The sequence below is a fragment of the Coffea arabica genome, chromosome 7e, assembly GCF_036785885.1.
Source record: "Coffea arabica cultivar ET-39 chromosome 7e, Coffea Arabica ET-39 HiFi, whole genome shotgun sequence".
NCBI lineage: Eukaryota > Viridiplantae > Streptophyta > Magnoliopsida > Gentianales > Rubiaceae > Coffea > Coffea arabica.
In genome coordinates this window covers 10,376,377-10,397,823 of record NC_092323.1, presented here as the reverse complement: position 1 = coordinate 10,397,823, position 21,447 = coordinate 10,376,377, and the positions used below count along the sequence as shown (strand labels likewise).

Here is a 21,447-nt window from a genome sequence, read left to right as displayed (position 1 = left end):
ACAGTTATATATAGGGAGTAGAAATTTCATCGGATAAAGCCACTGAAAACAGTTATATATAGTGACAATTTGATGGGAGGCGCCCAACGCTATCAAGACTTAAACGCTTGACGGCGACCAGCAGGCTGAAGGGTTGGTATCCAAGTGTGGAGCTGGAACTGCAAGGTCATGAAGAACCCAAACGCTTGTTTCCATGGCCTAATCACTAACGTATCATGCGGCAAGTACAATGGGACGTGTCGATGGGCTATCAGGAAAATCAATGCTATGGGCCTAATCACTCTTTATTATACGGGAAGTAAATGTGACGATGGGTTCGCAACATATCACCTTCATGGGCCAATGTTTTTGGACAACGTGGACAGTGTTTCGTTGCGGATGCTTGGCAACTGGAACCATCAATGACATAAATCCAACCATGTGTATGCAAGTTCAAAACTAGCCCAATCTGAAGTTTTCCTCTTTTGAAAACGACACATCTCAATTATAACCAGTTCGCATGTATTTCTTGATACGTCATGTCCCATGTCCTTAAGGCCCACTTCCACTTTTCAGTGGGACGTTTCTTTTTTTCTTTTTTTTTTTTTGTGGCTTCAAAATGTACAAACCTTAGGGGAACCCCAGAAAAAAAAACTATTCAAGTAAAGATATAATAAAATTGATCTTATACACACTAATAATAAATAAAATAAGAGGTATGAATATATGTCACATACGTAAAAAAAATTCAAATTCAAATTCAATTTGAGATTAAGAGATATGTATTCATACTTTATTTTTTTGCTTATTGATAAGAAAACTCGCAACCGCTATTTGAGAATACGCACTGAATAAACCCTATCCTGTACAATAGTCTGCCAACCATACAAAGGGTAAGATTCACTAAACAAGCCCTATGCGACGGACAGATGTCCTAGGAGAAGTTTGTACTCGGATTGATAGGAAGGTATGACATCAATTTTACCATCTTAGCCAATTCAAGAGATATATGCTTGAAATTGCGGGTCTAATTTAAATCGGATATTCTTCAAAAACAGCTCAATTCAAATTCTTTTCAAATTTGACGCGTCAAACGCAATAGAAAACTTTTCTTTTTCTTCCCTGTATCGTTCACATTAAAACTCCCCTAGACGAAGCCAGCCCACGCCAAAGTTGGCCAGCCGACCAAGTTAAGCCAGACTAGTGACAATTAATTATCAGTATTCCGGGAAAGGGAACCTTAGGTTATGGGCGAGTTTGATGATGTAAGGTTGAAAATTGAAATACTGAAATGTGTATACATCACAAGACGTGGATCTGAAATGAACGCGTTTTTGTTGGTATCGTGATTAATCCGCCAGAGACTCTAATAATCATGTCCCATGTAATAGAATAGGATTTCAAAAATAAAAATAAAAAAAAAAACTCAGAATCGTATATTTTTAAAAGCTAAAATTGTGGTGCCAAAATTTCCTCTTTTTTTTTTTTTATTCCTTTCGTGACCAATGACAATACTATACATCTGCAGATAGATGCCACTGTCATGTGTGGGTCGGTTGATAACACCAACACTACAGTTGCTTGGCTGAACGGCATTGAATTAGTTCTTTCCAATCAAAGGGCTTAACCAAACCAACTCGGATGAAGTTTCTGGGTCCGGACTTTAAAGCAAACGGAGGAGTAATGTAACGGTCCACAAAAGACCGCCGAAGGCTAGATTATATGTTTCTGTTGACTATTATGAGCAGCAGACTACATCATTCATGGGGAGGTAACGGAACATCTTAACAGAACACATTTTTGGAACGAGCATTGGTACGAAATGAAGAGACAGAAAAATCAGCTGTTTTTCACACTCCGTTTGGATTAGCTATTTTTGAAAAAAAATACTGTAGCAGTGTATATGAAAAACTTTTATTCTAAATATTTTTTTAAAAAATTTGATATATTGTATGAATGAGATGTTTTTTGAGCTATTTTTATTCGTGTATTACTGTAATATTATATTTAAAAAACTTATTTTTAAAAAAATAACCAATCCAAATGGGACATCGTACAAGGTAATACATCTTGTTATGTAATTCAAATGATTATCCTTTTGGAATACATAGTAATATATATATGTATGTATAAGAAAAATGCTAAAAATATCCTAATATACCCCAGAAATGTCTAAAAACACACCAAAAATAATTTTAAAAAATTCTAAAATACCCCAAAAAACGCAACTGCAGTGATTGAGAAAGGTGATTATTAATAGTTGTGTTGTGTGACTTTTGAAAAGTGACTAATTTGTTTGCTAAATATAATGGAACAACAAAACAAAACATGGTGACGATCTATTCCGCTCAAGTCAATTTGCAATAAATGATGTTTGATTTGACCCTAGGATGATAATTTTAATATTTTAACAAAAAAAAATTTCTGCGGTATACAAATTTGCAATAACACCGGCGAGCTCGTTCTTCAATGCATAGCCAATTATTGTGAGTGTTGCATGCGAACCAATTTTATTGCCTTAAAGGTTTCCACCCGGAGGTCAAGGGTTCAAACCTTGCCTCCCATCAATGTCCCTCAAAATGAGGTTTGTTCTAAATTCATACGGGTGTGTGGTGCATCCGTCTGGCCTGATGGTGGTTCAGTCCCCATCAGGTTCCCCCCAGCTTAGTTGGGCCACCCCATAGAGTAGGCTTCCCCTCCCCTTAGGAGTAGGAGTAGGCTAAGCTAGACTAGATGTGCCGTTAAGCTAAAAAAAAAAAAGAAAGGTTCCCACCCAATTTAAAACAACAGCAGCAAAAAAGGATCTTGTATTGGATTGCATTTTTTTAAATTTTTTATAAAAAAAATTACTGTAACAATTTGATATATGTTATGTAAAAAAATAATTAAAAATATATTTATTAAAAAATGTAATAATTTTTCTTTGAAAAATTACTTTCCAAACAGGTACTCGTCAATAAAAATACCAAAAAAAGGAAGGAGAGAAGAAGATTGGATGTGCTTCAACTTGACTGAGTTTTTTTATTAGTTGTAGTAAAATGGTGCAGCGGCGAGTCTGCGCACGCAAGCTGATTGCAAGTTGCAAATACGACATTGGCATATACGAAGCTGTGGGTGTGGGGCCTAGTGGTCTTGGTTCTACGCAACTGACGTCGCCCGCATGATTTCTCAACTTGCGTCGCTAAAGCCTTCCTCAAGTTAAACTACCTTCCAAATTATTTAGCCAAAAAGGACAGAAGAGAAAGAAAACTACGGCCTTAATTAATTAATTATTGGGTAACATAACAAAGCAGTAATAGAAGATAGGCCGTGAAAAAAGTTTTTTTTTTAAAAAATGATTGAAAAAGACGCATAATAGGTGATTTGACCGGAATAAAAGAAATTCAGTAAATCTTAGGTGGATGCACGCATCAAATAGAGGATCACGACGTGGAGAGGGGTAAAAGTGATTTGTATCCAAAACTTTTAAATTTTGAAATCTCGATCTTAATCATCATTAGATTAAAGTCTCCTTGATAAATTATGGACGGATTCAAAACAATGATATGAACGTGAAACATGTTGTAATGCTGATTGAATTTGGATTCCTAAATGGCGTGATCAAGCAATTGACCCCTAGCTAGTATTCAGTGTATCGAATTACAAACCAAGTTGGAAGGTTGACGAGGAAAAAAGAAGCCACAATGGTTTTCCCTTAATTGGCCACACAAATCATGATAATCGAGTGAGTCACTGATGATTGGAGCTCCTCTAAATAATACTTAGGATGAATCACATCAAGTTTTGGTCGGCAATGATTTTGGGAGATCATGATACAACAGTTCTCCATGTGCATATTAACTACACTCAGGGTCAGAAAAAGGAAGAGGTCTAGCCTACATTTTTTTTTTTTTTTTGTGTTTTTTGGGGGAGGGGGAGTGGGTATTTTATTATTTGATTCCACAATTGCTATTTTTAAGGCTTTTTGTAATAAATGTGCCGTAATGAATTGATGTATATGAGACAAAAAAAAAGTAATTAAAAATGTGTTCACAGAAAATATAATAAGTTTTCTTTTTACAGAAAATGATTTTTGGGTACTACTTTTCATTTACAGATAAATTAAAGAATGACAACACATGATTGTCGGAGGCAAGCTTGCTAATTCTTTGCTTGTAGCATGTGAAAATATAACTGAGTTAGCGCAGAATTCTCAGCAAATTGTTTGGATTGCGGTTTATTTGTCAAAATATATTTGCTTACATCATCATTACAATTTCCAATGCACCTTTTTATCTTCCCAATTACCTTTTTATCTCACACACATCACATCACAAAAAGTGCTACAGTAAAAATATCTCTAATAATTCACAATCCAAACAAATTGTCAAGTGCTAATAACTATGGTGATGATGATAATGGCACTATGAACCTTAGTTTTTTTTTCCTTTTTTTTTAAACTTTATTTTAATAATTTTTAAGTCAATTCAAAAGCATATACAGTAGAAAATGTAAAAAAAAAATTAAAATGAGTATGGATATAATAATAATATTAACCATTGAAAAAGCACAAAGCAACTGCAAGCTTTATTCCAAACCGGGTTTCCTCTTCATAGTTTAGACTTTAGATGGTTGTGCTTAAGGCTTCCGGGTGAGTCTCCTGTGGTAATTTCGTAATTCTGAATCTCAGAGGCAAAATGTATCGCTTTAATGAACCCAAGGGGCAAGGCTAGTACAACTTTTGCGGTCCAAGGGCCAAAGCTAAAAGTATTTTGAGGCGTTTGACGAGGATCAACTCATAAAATTTGGTGCTTTTAAAATAGATTTTGTGATTTAAAAAAATAAAATATTAAATTTAATTATTTTATCCTATATTATAAATTAAATAAAGAGATAAATACATTTAAAAACTTTCGAATTACACATTGTCTAATACAATAAGTAATTATTGAATTATATATCCAAACAATATATTTAAAGGCACTTACACACTTAATAAATATTTTTATTAAAAGCTCGATTGGTGAAATATTTTTTAATAAGTTACGACAGTCTCAAATGGGCCCTTAGTGTATTGAATCATGTGTAATTTGAATTTTTTTTGAAATATATTTATCTTTTTATTTAGTTCACAACATAGGATAAAATGAATAAATTTAATGTTTAATTTTTTCTAAAATATAAAAATTATTCTAAAAACATCAAATTTAAACTTTTGTTAAAAATACTTTTAACATCAAAAACTCCACTTTTAATTTTATGAAATGATGTTCATCAAATATCTCAAAAATACTTTTTTGCCAAAAGCCCTAAATTCTTTTATCATGCTTGAGAGTGCAGACCTTTTCTTTTTGCCACCTTTTTCTGTGGTTCATACATTTTCTCTTTTTTGTAGAATCTATTGGGCCACTCGTCTTTGCTCTCCACATTTTCTCCAAAGCTGAGAAGTTTGAATTGTGGAAAAAAAAAGAGAGAGGTGGAAGCGACATCATAGTCAAAAGAATAATCATTCAGAACGGGGATTCCATTTCATCACCAATAGGAACTTCAAGCGCCAGCGGCTCCTCCTTGTAGTTGATGAAAGGACGTAATCGAACTCCGACATGACAACTAAGGATCACATCCGTCCTATTGCGAATTTAATTTATCCCTGAAAAGACAGGAATGTATTTTCATGCCCTGGCTTGCTTGTGTTTTGAAAAATGAAAAAATATATATATATATATATATATATATATATATATATACTCTATATACGATGCACCGTCCTATTGCGAATTTAATTTATCCCAGAAAAGACAGGTTGATTTTTTTTACCATGCTTCCTTACCCGGAATTGTCATGAAATCTGCCTTTGAACGTGCCTAGCTAATTTGGCTGATTCTTTCACTCGAAATTCGGTGGCTACCCCAAGAATCATTTTCCAAGTTTCTTGGAGATATTCTCTATATGTTTCGGAAAATCCGGTATTGGCACTTGGCAGTAGCAGGAATTCCATGATCAATCAACGTGAACCATCATTATAACAGATTAGTAGTGTATTTCTTTGACTTTCATGATGATTAAGATCTTCTGTGTCTTCAAAATCATTCGTCACACAAAATCCCTTTCCAGCCCTCAATAATTCCGAATGGTATGCAATTGTTGACTCTCTGTCTTTTCATGGCATGATGAAGGTTTTCGGAGACTTCAAAATCTTTCACGGCAATATTTGCACTTTTCCTTCTAAAACCCACTTTTAGATCAGAGTGGTAAAAAAATTATAGACACCCTCTGGATCTTAGGGCAAGCGGCATATTATTATAACCGTAAGTAACATATGATTTTATCTTTGGGGCAGTTTGCGGGATTAATTTGGGTGATTCCAGAATACTCCTCCACCAAGGGAAAAAAAAAAAAGCAACATATGATTTTATCTGGTGACCAAATTCTGCAAGACGAGTTGATTCCAAATCCAGGATGAATGATTCCGAATCCGAATCTGATTCCAACATGCGAACCAAACGCCACCTTAGTATTTCTTTGACTTTCATGATTAAGATCTTCTGTGTCTTCAAAATCATTCGTCACAAAATCACACAAAACCCCTTTCCAGCAACTTAAAAGCCTCAATAATTCCGAATGGTATGCAATTGTTGATTCTGTCACTTTTCATAGCATGATGAAGGTTTTCGGAGGCTTCAAAATCTTTCACGGCAATATTTGCACTTTTCCTTCTAAAACCCACTTTTAGATCAGAGTGGTAAAAAAATTATAGACACCCTCTAGATCTTAGAGCAAGCGGCATATTATTATAACCGTAAGTAACATATGATTTTATCTTTGGGGCAGTTTGCGGGATTAGTTTGGGTGATTCCAGAATACTCCTCCACCAGACCAGGGAAAAAAAAAAAAAGCAACATATGATTTTATCTGGTGGCCAAATTCTGCAAGACGAGTTGATTTAGTGTAATACCAATTGAGATGAGTCTAAATCATAACGAGAGCAAGAACCAAATAGGCACAGCTGGTTGGCTTGGCTTGAGACTAAAGTGGGATAGAAAATGACAAGTGGCTGGCGTAAGATGCAATTTGGGATACTTCTTCTTCCTATTCACATACTGCAGAAATTGCTGACTGGGTTCTTTTTATTGGACAGTTAAAGCTTAGTAGATGACGAGTTGGCAATCAAAGACGTAATTATCATATTCTAACAATTCCAAATTGAACATATGTGGGATGTATCCCACGCCCCCACATAAGACCCGGCTGGTCCATAAATATTACTATCAAAAACACGTTCTGAAATTAAAAGGCAAACTGTTCTGCTATTCTTGCCAGCCTTCAACAATAATTGTAGAGAAAACATGTGCCAATCCCTTATCAACAGACAAGAATTATAAACAATCACCTTCCTCAAGCATTTTTTTTTATTTCCAAATCCTACCTTAGTAATCAATTTGCCGTATACTCCAAAAATAAAAATAAAAATAAAAATTGTGATGCATGCCATTGGAAAGTTTTCCGCTAATCCAACTAGAGGTGTTCGAGAAGAACTGCTCAAAGTCGTGCTATGGAGCCGTACTTGAAGAACATGCCAATCCACCCTGATAAGACAAGAAATTTTATTTTGACCCCTTAAACATTTGAAAAATATTCGTATTTTGTCCCCGCAAAATTCTTGGAACATTATAGTACGAGCACTTTGTGATTGTAAAGTTTTCTCCTCCAAATAAGTTTCCCAGCTCCACCTATCTATATGGAAACGTGGAAGTTGATAAAAGGCAACTCATATGATCAAATAAATCTTCACTCGTCGGTTCCTTCTCATAACAAATTGTCCAACTATTCCTTCAAATCCAGGTACAATTCCCTTAATCCGACAAAATTGAGTCAAAGTTTGTTGTTTATCAATCTAATTTGCCTTTTCAGCACAACATCAATTTTGATAGAATTTTCAAGAATGGTCCCCTAACAAATTGTCTTCTTGCCAGGAAGGTGAGAACCTTCCTATTTGTACAACATGGCCGCTGTGCTCATACTTTCCATTTCTACTTTTGTACAACAAAAGTTGATGATGAAAAAACCACGTATATACACACTCACACAAATACATGGTAAACGGGTCCTATCCAATCATTCATCTTAGCACGAACCAATCATGCTTTTTCCTTCCCTATATTTTTCCCTCCCACCCAAAAAAAAAAAAAGAAAAGAAAAGAAAATCCTCTAGAGTCCTCCATATAATTGGGGAGTGGACGACAACATATTTAGGTATGTGCTTACAGCACCAGATATGCCTGTACAATGACAAAACAACCAACAGTAGGTGTCGACGTATTATTGTGCAGCCATGTATATATAAGCATATTGAGCGTAATCCTAGGTGATCAATGGCGAAGGAGCGTGCATCCTTAAATCCTCCTCTGCATTTCTCCTCCAACCTTTCTTCTATCTTAGGCTGTAATATCATTTCATGTCATTTTTCTCAACCCATATTTGATTCCAGGTTCGTTTCTTTGTCTTGATGTTTTGCATTTCTTCTTGTCTTTATAACCTTGAACTTTGCTAAAACCCCACGTAGATTTTGGTACTTCAACGTCCAAATCATTCTTTTTTAACTTCGTTTCTGTCACCTTTTTTTTTGAAGCATCTGAGCTCTCACTAATCATAAGAAGCATGAAGCTCATATGCTTATCATCATCATTTGAAGTAATTTTTTTTCTTGTTTTATTTGGTTTAAAGATCATTGATTTTTCTGGGTTTTTTTGGGGTTGTTTCTGGTTGGTTCCATGTAGGATACGTGTTGATTGGATTTGCATGAAAGTAGAATTGCGGCTGGAATGTTAACTCTTTTGTTCTTATTCACTGTTGTTCAATATTTTAATTTGGTTTATTATAAGTTCTTTTGGATTATAATCATCCCTGCCTTCCTAATTGTGGCCACATAAATCTATTGGATTGGCATTTTGCAGATTAGGTTGTTAGTTAAATATTGAAGAATTTTGTTTGGACGCAAATTATGAGTGGACAAATATTAAATGACGTCGGCTATGTCTGTTAGGCCCTACTGCATCTCTCACTCGATTTATTAATTTCGATTTCAATTTCACCCAATTCATTATGTTGTGTCATCCTTGCTGGAGAATGAAAGAGAAATTGAAATTGAAAAATTGATGTTTGAATAAACAAATTAAGGTTGTAAAAGGCTATATATGCAGCCCTCCAGAACACAGATTTCACCAGGTTTTTGCCAATAAGTGCAAAAGAAAACAGTAGAAAGTTACAAACACTAAACCCAGGTGCAGACAGGACTGGTAAATTTCATGGCTGTTTCCTTAACTGAGCACATTCTCAATCAGCAGGAAAGAGAATAAGAAAAATACAAAATGAACCAGCAAGATGATGGCTGCATATACATATGCACCCTTTGAGAAATGTTATGAAGTCGTAGAATCCTTTATATATATTTTGTTTTTGTTTCTTGGGGTTGATGTATCAAATTGGCATTTTTCTTTACTAATTTTGCAGGTGGCTTACAGGATCTTCCTTCTTTTCTACTAGAGGTGTACCGCCTTTATCAGTCAGCCGTATATTTAGCAGCTGACTGAAAGGCCAGCCAAGAAAAGAGCCAGAACCCATCTCAGTTGTTGTACATTCTTTGATTTCGGAGACTTTTGTCAAGTAAAATAAACAAAGAGATGGGCTTCTGGACTTTGCTTGAGGTGGCTTCCATGCCAATCATCCAGGTGCTCCTCATAAGTGTATTGGGAGCTGTCATGGCAACTGAACATCTAAATCTTCTGCCTGCTGATGCTCGAAAATCATTAAACAAGGTAATGCTGACTTACATTGTTTGTGTTCCTTTACGGGTTCATTTTCTTTTGTTACGGTCATTCACAAAAAATGAGATTTGGTGGTAAAGTTTTATAATGGACCATTGCAGATTGTGTTTATGGTGTTTACTCCCTCACTGATGTTTGCAAGTTTGGCCAAGACTGTCACCCTTGATGACATTATCTCATGGTATGATTCATTCTTTACTGTACATCATTATGCATTCACTTATCAATCAATTTACGTGGTGTAAATAAACTTGAAGAAAGCTCCTAGGATAAAAAGGGGAATGACTTACATGTGGTCAATAAATGCTGACCTTTCTAAGATCCATTTTACCATAAAATTTCATAATTATGTTTGTACAGGTGGTTTATGCCTGTCAATATTGGCTTGACCTTTCTCTTTGGAGGAATACTTGGGTGGATTGCTGTCAAACTAGTGAAACCAAGGCCCCATTTAGAGGGTCTTGTCATTGCTACATGTTCATCAGGTAACTGTATTTCCAATTTGTCAGCCTTATAATTTCTTGTGTTAGGCTTCTCAATGTCTCCAGCTTCTAGAATATGACAGTAAAATAATATACAGGAAACTTGGGAAACCTTCTGCTGATAATTGTTCCAGCAATCTGTAAAGAGGATGGCAGCCCATTTGGCGATCATAAGACTTGCTCTACTATTGGACTCTCATACGCCTCCTTCTCTATGGCGGTAAGATCATCTCTTGGGCACTGAACTATGTGATAAATCATGTATCACAGATTCTCAGACGCAAAGTATTAACCGGAAAGAATAATGTCTCTGGGCCTGAATTTCCACCAAGACTTCATTTCACAGGAAATTAGGAAATAGTCATATTTTCGATTCACATTATTGGTGGCATTGAATAAAAAATTATGAATGCTCTTCGTCTGAGTCCTTGTTTATTACTGATTTTTGTAGCTTGGTGGTATTTACATATGGACCTACACTTACCATTTAATAAAAAACTCCGCACGCAAATACGAAGCTGAAAAGGCTGCTTGGGTGGAGACCTTAGCAGAACCCAACAAAGATTTGGATGCAGATGAGAAGTCTCAACTTCTTGAGGCCAATGCTCAAGAGCATGTCTCTGTATCTGTAGATTCAACAGAACCTACCGAAGACGATGTGAAAAACCAAAATGTGAGTTCATGTAGAAGAGATGCAAATTAATAGATGTGAGACCCCTGCTCCATGAGCTTTGGTTCTCTGACTACTCTCGTTATAGTTACCCAAAGTTTACATGTTTCCTGTAGGTTGTTTCTCAAGGATCATCTTTCAAGTCAAAACAGCAAAATGCATCGTTCTGGACCAAATTATTTGGAATCGTATACCAGATACTAGAGGAGTTAATGACACCTGCAACACTTGCAGCGGTAGAACTCACAACCCTTTTGTATTAGCATCGTTCTCAATTTTAGTTCTGTCATTCTGAGGCTATATTGCTTAATAACTGTTCCATTGTATTCCAGATAATAGGCTTAATCTTTGGTGCAATTACATGGCTGAGAAATCTCATAATTGGTGACAATGCCCCACTCCATGTCATTCAAGACTCTATCGCATTACTTGGGTATGTAATCGAACTGAATGCTGCTCAGTAATTCCACAGTTTCACTATGATATTAGATGTTAATAACATTGACCCTGAACACTGCTTCTGTTATTGATTCGCGTGTTTTTTTTTTTTGTTTGTTTTGGTTTTCCACAAAACTCACTTTAAATTGGCTGACTTTGTAGCGATGGAACCATACCTTGCATTATTCTTATCCTCGGAGGGAACTTGATACAGGGTGAGAAGATCTTAACCCCGGTTCTAATACAATAAGCAATTTTGTGGGCGTATTCAAAACTCTTCTAACAATTTTTATTAATTGAATAGGCTTACGCAAGGCAAGATTGAAGCCACCGATCATCGTTGCAGTCATCTGCGTGCGATACATACTGCTTCCTGGTATTGGAATTGGTGTAGTTAAAGCAGCCACTCATTTCGGCTTCCTTCCACCAGATCCTCTCTACCATTTTGTGCTGCTGATTCAATATACTCTGCCGCCTGCCATGAATATTGGTATGGAACTCAATCACATTTGCAATATTCTCCAGGATGTTCCCTATTTGACTTTTAAACTACTTGGTCATGTCTTCAGAGCATGCAAAAACTTTCATGACCTGCTCAACAATATCCCTAAAACGATGATTTTAAGCATTCAACAAAAAATTCAAAAATGAAATTTTCTTTACCATGCATTGGTTCATTTGATACTATGCTACTTGGACTCTAATCAAATCAAGAATCAAAATTGATGAAAGTTGTGATATTGATGCAGGCACCATGACACAGCTCGTTGATGTGGCACAAGAGGAATGTTCTGTCCTCCTCCTATGGACTTACCTGTTTGCAGTGTTGTCTCTGACAGTATGGTCGACAATCTTCATGTGGATCTTGGCATAAAAATGTTGCTGCTGCTCATGGCAATGTTGTTGTGATATTGCCCTTTGCAAGTATGGGGTGAAGGGGGATGCCCAAAAGATGATGATGAAAAGGCAATATGGAATCCGTAGCAGTCTAAACGAAGCATACGAGATTGGTTGGATTACAATATGGATTTTTTTTTTCATAATATGGATTTCTGTATTACAATTCTGATTATTGGATTTTTTGTTTCGATTTTTTTTCAATGTAAATAATGGTCCATTAAGTTCATCATGAGAGTCGCCATGCTCTTTTAGCAACGGACAAGCATTTGTATTTGGTTTTCAATTTCATGCATTGAAATTTACACTTGCTTCTTGTCTAGCTCCCTTCTCCAGATGTTTAAAAAGGAACGAAAAAAGAAAAAAGAAAAGAATGTTCAATGTTGGAAGATTTTAAGACTCCACCGTTGAACCCCAAATTGATGGGATCTGAATCTGCGTTCCAATAGCCTACGAAAAGGTCGACTTGAAGCCTTCTTGCTCACCAATTCTCCAGAAGTAAAGATTTGGTCCAAGATTAAAAAACATCTGCACAGCTTATAATAATAGCTCATCTGGGCATGGAGCCCCAGTTAGAAATACTTCTCAGTCAATATTTTGTGAATCTTTTACAAAATCGTTGAACCATCAAGAATTTCAATATAAACCATGATTACATGAAGTATCACAAAAACCTGCCGTTTGAACAACCCAAAAGTCAGAGACAAAAACCTGCCATTAGAACAACCCAAAGTTGGAGAAAGGCACAATACACCATGTAGCTTAAATTCAAATTGAAATGAAGAGATTTGGGGATTACGTGGAACTTGAAACATACATAACACACTCGCAAACTTGGTTTGAAGTTCGATAGAGACGGCAAAATTCAGCAAGACCGCATATGTTTTGATGTTCTTCTAGACGCACATTCTCGCGACATATACTTTTGTTGATGACTATAGCAATGAATCAAGACTTGGCTATACTCATTATTAATTGCTACATTCTCCTGTTGAACTTCCATAAAGAGAAACAAAGATTTGCACACATAAGATGGAAGTTGGGTTGAAAGTAACGCATTTCATCTAAGCACCGGCCTGTCTGGTACTAGTTTTGCTAATAATCCCCTTCCCAAAGTATTCAGCAATCACAGAGAACCCATCTTTCGAATTTCTAACATGCTGGAAGAACTGATCTTGGTTATTGGAATTTTGCTCAAGGCTTCTCTTGGTTTCCAAGACAGATCTGTACTCTGGAGCACACTCAGGGCATTCTCTCTCATTGTCACCAAGGCAGCGCTGGTGAAATGAATGCATACACATGAAATGCACAGCAGGAAGATCAAGTGTAAAAGTGCATGCAGTACACTTGCTAAGCTGAAATATTCTTGCATTTGTCCTGAGATCCTGAATTTCTCTTCTCATTGCTGATGTTTCTTCCTGCAGAATAAGAGAGATGTCATAAAATTTCAATTGCATTAATAACCCAGCAGAAAAGAATTTTATGGTGCAAGAGCATGTCGTAATAAGGTACAAGGCACATGGTGCTTGCAACCCACCCTAAGGAATGAAGAACACTATTTTAGCTTAAAAGAGAACGGTTAGAATTACATAAAAAGAAAGCTACTTCTGTAAATAGTAATGATGGAGCAGACTGGATATGCTTGCAACCCATCCTAAGGAATGAAGAAACTATTTCCAGCTCAAAAGAAAACAATTAGACTTGCATAAACAAGAAAACTATTTCCATGAACAGTAACAATGAAGCAGACTGCACATGCGGCATACTAATTACTTTCTCTGCTTGTAAGGCATACACAGGCAAACTGAATGTCAGGAAAGTAATATCTGACTTCCTTGTGTGTATATATTTTAGCACAAAAACACCTACCCATGAACCTCCTTTCTTCCTCTTCCATCATAGGTTGGGACTTGGGTGATTAACAAAATTTAATGCATGACCAAAAATTGGAAAAGTGGCAAGAGAGGTACACAATTGTGCACTGTTTTTCTAGACTACAAAAGGAGTCCATAAAATGCAAAACCTAGTACTTCCAAAAAGAAAACCTTGTATATGAACACCAACCCCCCCCCCACCCCCTTTTTTTTCCAAAAAAACAAAACAAAAAAATGAAAAGACCCCAAGTTAACTAACTGCAAAACGTCAAGGCTAACAAACTGAAATTGGTTGACATGGGCAGCCCAAGATTATGTCACATAATCACCAAGAAGCGTTTAGAAGATAATTTAAATGTTTGGCATAGACAACTCTTCTGGTATCCACTTTAACCTCAGCAAATTCTCCATTCTAGAGTCAGTGCACACTATAATGCTTGAGCATAAGCACCAAACCCTGTGTTACCCAAACAGAACCAGAGCCTTGGGCCTTTTTCCTTTCAGTTTCTTTTCATCTTTGGATCTGCTTTGCTGAACCCCACAATCCCCAACTGCAAACCTCAACAAAATTGGCACCACATTTCCCATGTTTCCCCTCCCTTGTCCCAGCACCCTCCTGCTCGTATTCCCAAGGCCACACACTTTACTAAGACTAAGATTTTTATAAAAGCAGTAAATGATTGTTATATTTATGACCTCAACTCATTTACCTTATCTAAAATCAAATAAAACACACTACATAAGTAAAAGTTCAAACGTTTGCACAAAAGCGTGTTCTCACAATCCAACAAATGAGTCTTTCCAGAACTTACAGAATGCTACAACTTAACGTTTGGTTTAGATATCTAAAAACATTAACCCATCTGCAAATTCAGAGAGAGAGAGAGACCAAATTTGCTGCATGTCCAAGCCCTTAGAAGTCATAAAGCGATCTATCCTACTCAAAGGTGATTCAGAACCATTGGCACACACTCAAAAGGATTTTGGTGACAAAAAGAAGCTGTCTAATGTATATACTTTATAAAGAACACAGACCTGGTACTTCTCAATGGCTCTTCGATCTTCTTCAATGAGCTTTGACTCATGGTCCAGCTTGCGAGCTATATAATCCTTGATGACAGAGAGAGTGAGGCATGGATTCCTAGAAAGGGTCTGAAGAACAACAATAGGTGGCAGAATGTCATCCCTCTCAATGTAAGTCAACACTTCTTTTACTTCTTTGGAGCAGTCTTCCCCAAGTTCACCAAAATATTTCAGTACATCTGCCCAAAGAGAAGGATCACCACCTTTCCCCAAATCCCCAAGTCTTTTGCAGCATGCTATTAAACCCTCATGGTCTTGTGCTTGCATGTAACAGGCAATCACCTCTTTATACAGTTTCATCTTCTCGTAAAGAAACAAAAGCCCATTCTTAAAAGCATTCATTTCACACAAAATTATGGCCAGACCAACATCATACAATGGTTGATCTTGTTCTGGTGGCCATGCACCCTTAAGCAAGTTTAGACCCTTTTGAAATCTTTCCCGACGATCTTTTCCCTCACTTACATCTGGTCGATTAATAAATGTTCTCCCATTGGAATGTCCTTTAGAAATCACAGCACCATTTTCACCAGTATTTGTCAGCGAGATGAATGGGAAGTCCAGGTCATGGGATAAATACAATTCCAAGAGCGTGTTATGAATTTCTCCTTGAGCAGGTGAGTCCTTCATTTTACTAGTATATCTTTCAAGAAACTCCATAAGTGACTGGGGATGATGAACAAAGATATTAATAAAATCAACAGGAGATGGCAACATCGACACATATGTGCTACTTGAGGTGCCCCTTTTGGCTGGTTCTTCTTCTGTACATAGCCTCATAAGTATATCAATTGTCTCAGCAGGCTTGTGCTCAATCAGAATTTTACCATATTCTTTAACTGTTACACCAGCTTGACTTGGTTCAAGACTATTGACGTATTGCAATGCTTCACTATACCTCCCCAAGTCTTCAAGCAGAATCTTCAAGTACAATTCATGCTTCCCAGCCCTTTTCGCAACATACATCGCATGCTCATGATAACCTGCAGCTCGGCACACTTTTATAGCAGTCTCTACATCAAATTTAGTTTCCCCACCACCATCATCACTTTTGATGAACAGATTCAACTTCTCGACATCTTTCAGTTTGGTGTAACAGTTTAAGAGCAGAGTGGTGTGATCTTTTGATGCAAGTCCTTTCTCATGTAATTTCTCCAAGTAATTGGTAAGGTTGTGAATTCTTTGTGCATCTAAAAACTTCTGTATAACATACGAGGGTTCGAGATAACCAATTGTGTCTATGTACTGATGCATAGCCTGATCATATTCTTGTTTACAGTATAAATGATCCCCATATTTCCTCAGCACCTCAGCAGTTGCAGCAACATCAGCTTGTTGGGTCTGTACAATATTGATGGCTACTGTATAAAGACTCTTCTTAAAAAGCATATCTAGTTTACTTTCCATGTCCTTCTCACCAATACATAGGGCTGATTTGTCAGCCATAATGAGTATTATATTACCCCATTCACAAAGCATGTGAGAAACTTCTTTGACTACAACACTGTGTGCAACCAACTTATTTTTCAGATCATAAACATTGAAAGAATACTTTCCAGTACTTTGGTCAGCAATAACACACAAAAGATATCCACGAAACCATCCAAGAAATTTTTTCTCTCCCTCAAAAGCCCAACAAGGTCCCCGACCATCAACTTCATAAAAATACACTGCCTCTGGTCGTCCAATGATCAGCTCCGAGCGATCACTCATAGCAACACTAGGGACATCGGATCCAATATTATCGAGCATTTGACCAGTAGGAGGTTGAGTATGCAAGTTAAACAAATGTACTGAACTTGGAGTAACTGCAAATAGCTGAAGAACCTGACCATCCACTCGGAACCCTAGGCCCGTAATGGAAGCATCTGCTTGAAGTTTGAAGCGTTTGATACGCTCACGAGCAATGTCCCCTTGAATGCAATAGATACAACCATTATCCAACCCAATAGCAACAAGCAATATAGGTGGAGCTTCCTCCAATACTAAGAAGGACGTAATCTGCACACATCAATAATAGTTCTTCTAATTATACTCCTTTTGACAAACCAAAACCAACATCATATACATTAAAACACAAAAGTTGTCAAAAGGGGCAAGCTCGAATACTCAATCTATAAAGAGAGCACAGCTTTACAGGACATCAGTATCTACATTTTTCTACTACATTTAGCGGTAAATTCTGTACCCGTTAAGTATATAGGCCAAAAATTTGTCCTTTCATTCGTTAATTAGGACTATCTAAGCAGGGTCTCTTAACCAAATTAACCTATTAAAAATGGATGCAATAAATTGCTAAAAAGCAACATTCACGATCCTAGTATACCTTAGATTCAGGAAACTGGTTAGTAAAAATTCGCAAAATCTGAACACAATCGGGACTGAAGGTGCTGGGACCCTCCTCCTCATGCTGCTGTTGAACCTTATCCAGATCAAAAATCTTCATACACACTGCTGAAAATTGCGGGGACAATTGCTCATCTTCTCCAACAGTCACCAAATAATTCCTTTGCTGATCATGCAGCCAGCAAACGGAACAATCAGTTTGCCAACGAAATGATAATTAAGCTAAGACTTACTGCTAGTATACTAATGCTCCGAAATCTGACAGAAAATTGATCAAATGTGAAGCCACACTACCTTGAGTTGTTGAAGGAAGAGGACCGAAGAAGAATGAGCTCGGAATTGAGAATTGAACTTGAGCCCTCTATCCAGCAACGAAACGGTGCCGTCGTCGCATCCCAGTACAACTTTTCCTCGGCCGCTGGAACAACATTCAATTTTGCCACTGATCTCCTCCGGGATTGTGATTCTTTCCCCATATTTTCCCTCGAAGAACTCGAATTTCCTCCACTGATACATTTTTTGCAACTCACAACGACGACGTATTGAACCCTCAGTTTCTTCTTATATGATTACTCGGTTCTGGATTTATGCATGCGGAAAAGATTGAGGAGACAATCAGAGAGAGAGAGTTTCTGAATTATTATCGGTTTCAGCCTTTCAGGTTGAGGCCGACCAAAACGACAGTGTATTAGGTGTCTGTTCCTTCCACTTTTGGCCTTTTCACATCTTCATTACTACAGTTGACATAGAAAAAGGAAATAACAAAAAAAAAAAGGGTGTAGTATTTACTTGGAATTGATTTTCCAATAATTCTGCCGTTTGGTTTGGGTTTTGGAATCGAGACGGGAATCAGGAAAGTCACTAGTGGAACAGGTGTCATCTCTACATATATGTTCCATTAGATGACTTTTTAATTCTGAAATAAACTTCACTGTGCCAATTTTTGAAATCTAAGCGAATAGATGGAGAATAATGATACGTCAACTTTTACCACTCTTATTCCTAAAAATGGTTCTAAAAATTTGATTGTAATTAATCAAATAACAAGTAGAAATATATTATTTATTATATTTATTTATAAACATACACTTTTGAATGAAATATTCTGAATAATAAGGGACTGATACTTGAAAATATTAATTATGTAGATAAAACGCAAAACCCGTAAACCCCCAATATATGTTTAGTTCTATTCCACATCTGGAGATGAGATCATAAACTCTACAACAAATACGAGCATTTATTATTATAATCATTTTAGAAGCCAAGATATAAATGAGGAATGATACACTGTAACACTTTCTTTCCAAATTAAATGATTCCTAATATAGTCTACCAAGCAATAGAGATAGGTATCATTAATTCTTGATCCCCATATCCGTTTACCAGACATTCACTTGTATTATGCAAGAGTGTCCGATTAAGATTTTGCATCCCTGGAGGACCATCAATTCCAAATATCCCCTCACGGAAAATGTCAGAGCTGGGAAAATCCGGTGTATTGTCTAAAGATGTCGATTAATCTTGTTTCACTTCCAATCATGTCCGTCCTTGGATCTAGTCGATCCGATTTAACAAGATTACCCTTGCACTGCTAGGCAAATTATTTTCACATTGTTAAAGATAACAAGTAAAACAACAAAATGAAGCAAACAACACAAAGAGGCGTTTGGTGCAACCTAAGGAATCAGAATTCTAAGTGGAATCATTTCTAAAAAATTAGTATGGGTTTTTCATGAGGGTTTTATTCAAATAACTAGTGTCTGGCAAATATTTGTAAGGAATAAGTATTATAATTTAATATCATTTTTTACCTATATTTTGTTCTTTTTTCCCTTTTCAATCGATTCATCCTCTTTTTCTTCTATGTCTAACTCCTTTGTGCTCATCCCACCACCATATCTCTTACTAAAACACTATCCAGCAACCCTTTGTCACCAAATCTCTTATTAGAATGCAAAGAATGTGATGGAACGAAAAATTTTTTCTCCCAAACTCAATGGAATTAGAAATATACAGATTTGAGATTAATTCATCGAAATAATACACTCAACCCATAAAAAAATCCAAGTTGGGTCAGTTAAAGAAAGAGGAGCCCGAGTGCCGGCAGCCTGTTGTGGAAAGAAAAAAATGAAATAAAGGGGGAGAGAGGCGGGATGGGAGAGAGAGGGATTACCAATGAGAAAGAGAGGAGAAAATGAAGGGGTCACCATCGAAGTATAGGGGAAAAGAAAGAGAGGAAAGAGCAGAAGAGAAATGGAGTCATGGACATGGGAGAAATCTATTAGGAACCAAAGGAAGAAAAGATGGAGGGAGAGAGATTTTTTTTTTGGTCGAAACGTTAGGATAATTTCATTTATTATAACGGGAATTTACATGTGCGAGCAAAGGCTCGAAGAGCTGTATATCGAGTGCTCAATAGCATTGAGGAAAATTCCATTCCTCATCCAAAAGAATGCCTAAGGCATAGGAGCTTAATCTTTTACTACTTTCTATAGTTCCTTCACTAACCAAGCAAAAAAAGCACATGCGAAACAACTTCTGCATGTTAGAAATGTCATCAATCAAAGTAGTTATGCTACTATCTGAGGGACTCTGGTACTTTAACTGTCTCAAGAGTTCCTTGTTCTAGGAGTGGATCTTAATCCTACTCCACTGTTGTTCTAGAGCTTTACACAAAACGAACTTGATGGCCACCGCTTCATTTAAGACTTTATTTCTCATGCTTCTCTCTTTGAGCGCCCATTCCGCAATCCTAGTGTTTGGATGCATCCTAGTTGTGACTCCAATCCCAAGTGAGGCTTGTTTGTGCTTTGTAGCCACGTCCAGTATTATGGTACCCTCCTCTTCCTGACCCTGATGTTGTTCTTCATGATTGGAAGTTGTTTCTCTTGTGCTCAATCTGGCTTTAGCATTCTCAATTTCCTCTTGCTCTAGCCATTCTTTGTGAGCCTTGTCAATTGTCCTTGCTGGTAAGCAGTTGTTTTTGTTTTCAAATTCCTTCTTATTTCTTTCTTTCCACACTTGCCACAAAATGTTCGCAGTTAGTCCAATATGTTCCATCTCCCCTGGTCTTTTCCTTGCCTCTGAGATTCTGATCCACCATCGTTTGAAATCTCCTTGTTGGTCTTTAGCACCATCCCATTGTATTGGGCATCCTTCCATATCTCCAGCGTGTATGAGCAGCTTAACAGTAAATGTTCCACTATTTCCTGACCCTCCCCACAGGTTCTGTACACTAGGTCTCCCAGTCTTGTCTTGCTGTAGATTGCTGCTCTTACTGGCAGTGCACCTTTTATGCATTTCCAATGTTAGGAGAATATTAGTATTCTTGTTGTCGCGCCCCACTTTTTGATGGTGTGGTGTGTGAGTATGTGTGAACGTGTGCAAAATGAAAATAAAGGCCATGGGACTTAATAATGCGACGGTTTGGCCATATAAAGTTCAAAAAGGGTTTTTTGTATCAAAAATGGAGTCGCCACTTGGTATAGAGTTAGGGTGTACCAAGTCACCCAAAAAAATGATTTTTTCAAAGGAAAATGTAGAAAACCCTTTTTTAAACGACTCCTAGTCTACGCAAATCAAAGAAAAAGGTTCGGGGGTCACACTTGACGAAGGGGAAGGCAAGGATAAAAATCCAAGGCACCCCTTCGACCTAGCCAAGGCTAGTTGCGTGATTTAGCCCTACATTTCCTAATTTTTCTACCCAAGGTATGTATCGCATGTTGGATATGACTATATGAATGCAAAAACCCAAACCTAGGGGGACACGGGGGAAATTTCTCTTCAAAGGTTGAGTGGTGCCAATCACATTAATTGCGAAGCCCACTAATGAGCCTTTGGAGAGGTCACACGTAATCCTAAATGACGTAAAA

At 37.0% G+C, this 21,447-nt stretch overlaps 2 protein-coding genes across 2 annotated transcripts; one reads left to right on the top strand and one right to left on the bottom strand.

Moving 5' to 3' along the window:
• Positions 1-8,306: 8,306 nt before the first annotated feature.
• On the top strand, positions 8,307-12,527 carry LOC113699206 (protein PIN-LIKES 7-like). Its single transcript, XM_027219400.2, has 11 exons — positions 8,307-8,446; positions 9,469-9,773; positions 9,884-9,963; positions 10,143-10,267; positions 10,363-10,484; positions 10,716-10,937; positions 11,051-11,170; positions 11,267-11,367; positions 11,535-11,587; positions 11,677-11,862; positions 12,122-12,527. The coding sequence occupies exons 2-11, from the start codon at positions 9,639-9,641 to the stop codon at positions 12,244-12,246; spliced, it is 1,269 nt and encodes a 422-aa protein (XP_027075201.1). The 5' UTR covers positions 8,307-8,446; positions 9,469-9,638; the 3' UTR covers positions 12,247-12,527.
• A 537-nt stretch (positions 12,528-13,064) lies between these two features.
• Positions 13,065-18,294, bottom strand: LOC113701964 (vacuolar protein-sorting-associated protein 11 homolog). Its single transcript, XM_027222887.2, has 4 exons — positions 17,867-18,294; positions 17,553-17,738; positions 15,179-17,227; positions 13,065-13,687 (listed from the first exon to the last, which is right to left on the bottom strand). The coding sequence occupies exons 1-4, from the start codon at positions 18,086-18,088 to the stop codon at positions 13,334-13,336; spliced, it is 2,811 nt and encodes a 936-aa protein (XP_027078688.1). The 5' UTR covers positions 18,089-18,294; the 3' UTR covers positions 13,065-13,333.
• Between the last annotated feature and the right edge of the window lie 3,153 nt (positions 18,295-21,447).

Bases quoted from the DNA above. Each gene is read 5' to 3' on its own strand.
- LOC113701964 (XM_027222887.2), bottom strand. From the start codon at position 18,088: ATGTATCAGTGGAGGAAATTCGAGTTCTTCGAGGGAAAATATGGGGAA. The intron at 17,228-17,552 runs GTATACTAGGAT...TGATGTGTGCAG, and splicing joins ACCAGTTTCCTGAATCTAAG to ATTACGTCCTTCTTAGTATT. The intron at 13,688-15,178 runs GTCTGTGTTCTT...CTTATTCTGCAG, and splicing joins GAGCCATTGAGAAGTACCAG to GAAGAAACATCAGCAATGAG.
- LOC113699206 (XM_027219400.2), top strand. From the start codon at position 9,639: ATGGGCTTCTGGACTTTGCTTGAGGTGGCTTCCATGCCAATCATCCAG. The intron at 10,485-10,715 runs GTAAGATCATCT...TGATTTTTGTAG, and splicing joins ACGCCTCCTTCTCTATGGCG to CTTGGTGGTATTTACATATG. The intron at 11,368-11,534 runs GTATGTAATCGA...CTGACTTTGTAG, and splicing joins GACTCTATCGCATTACTTGG to CGATGGAACCATACCTTGCA.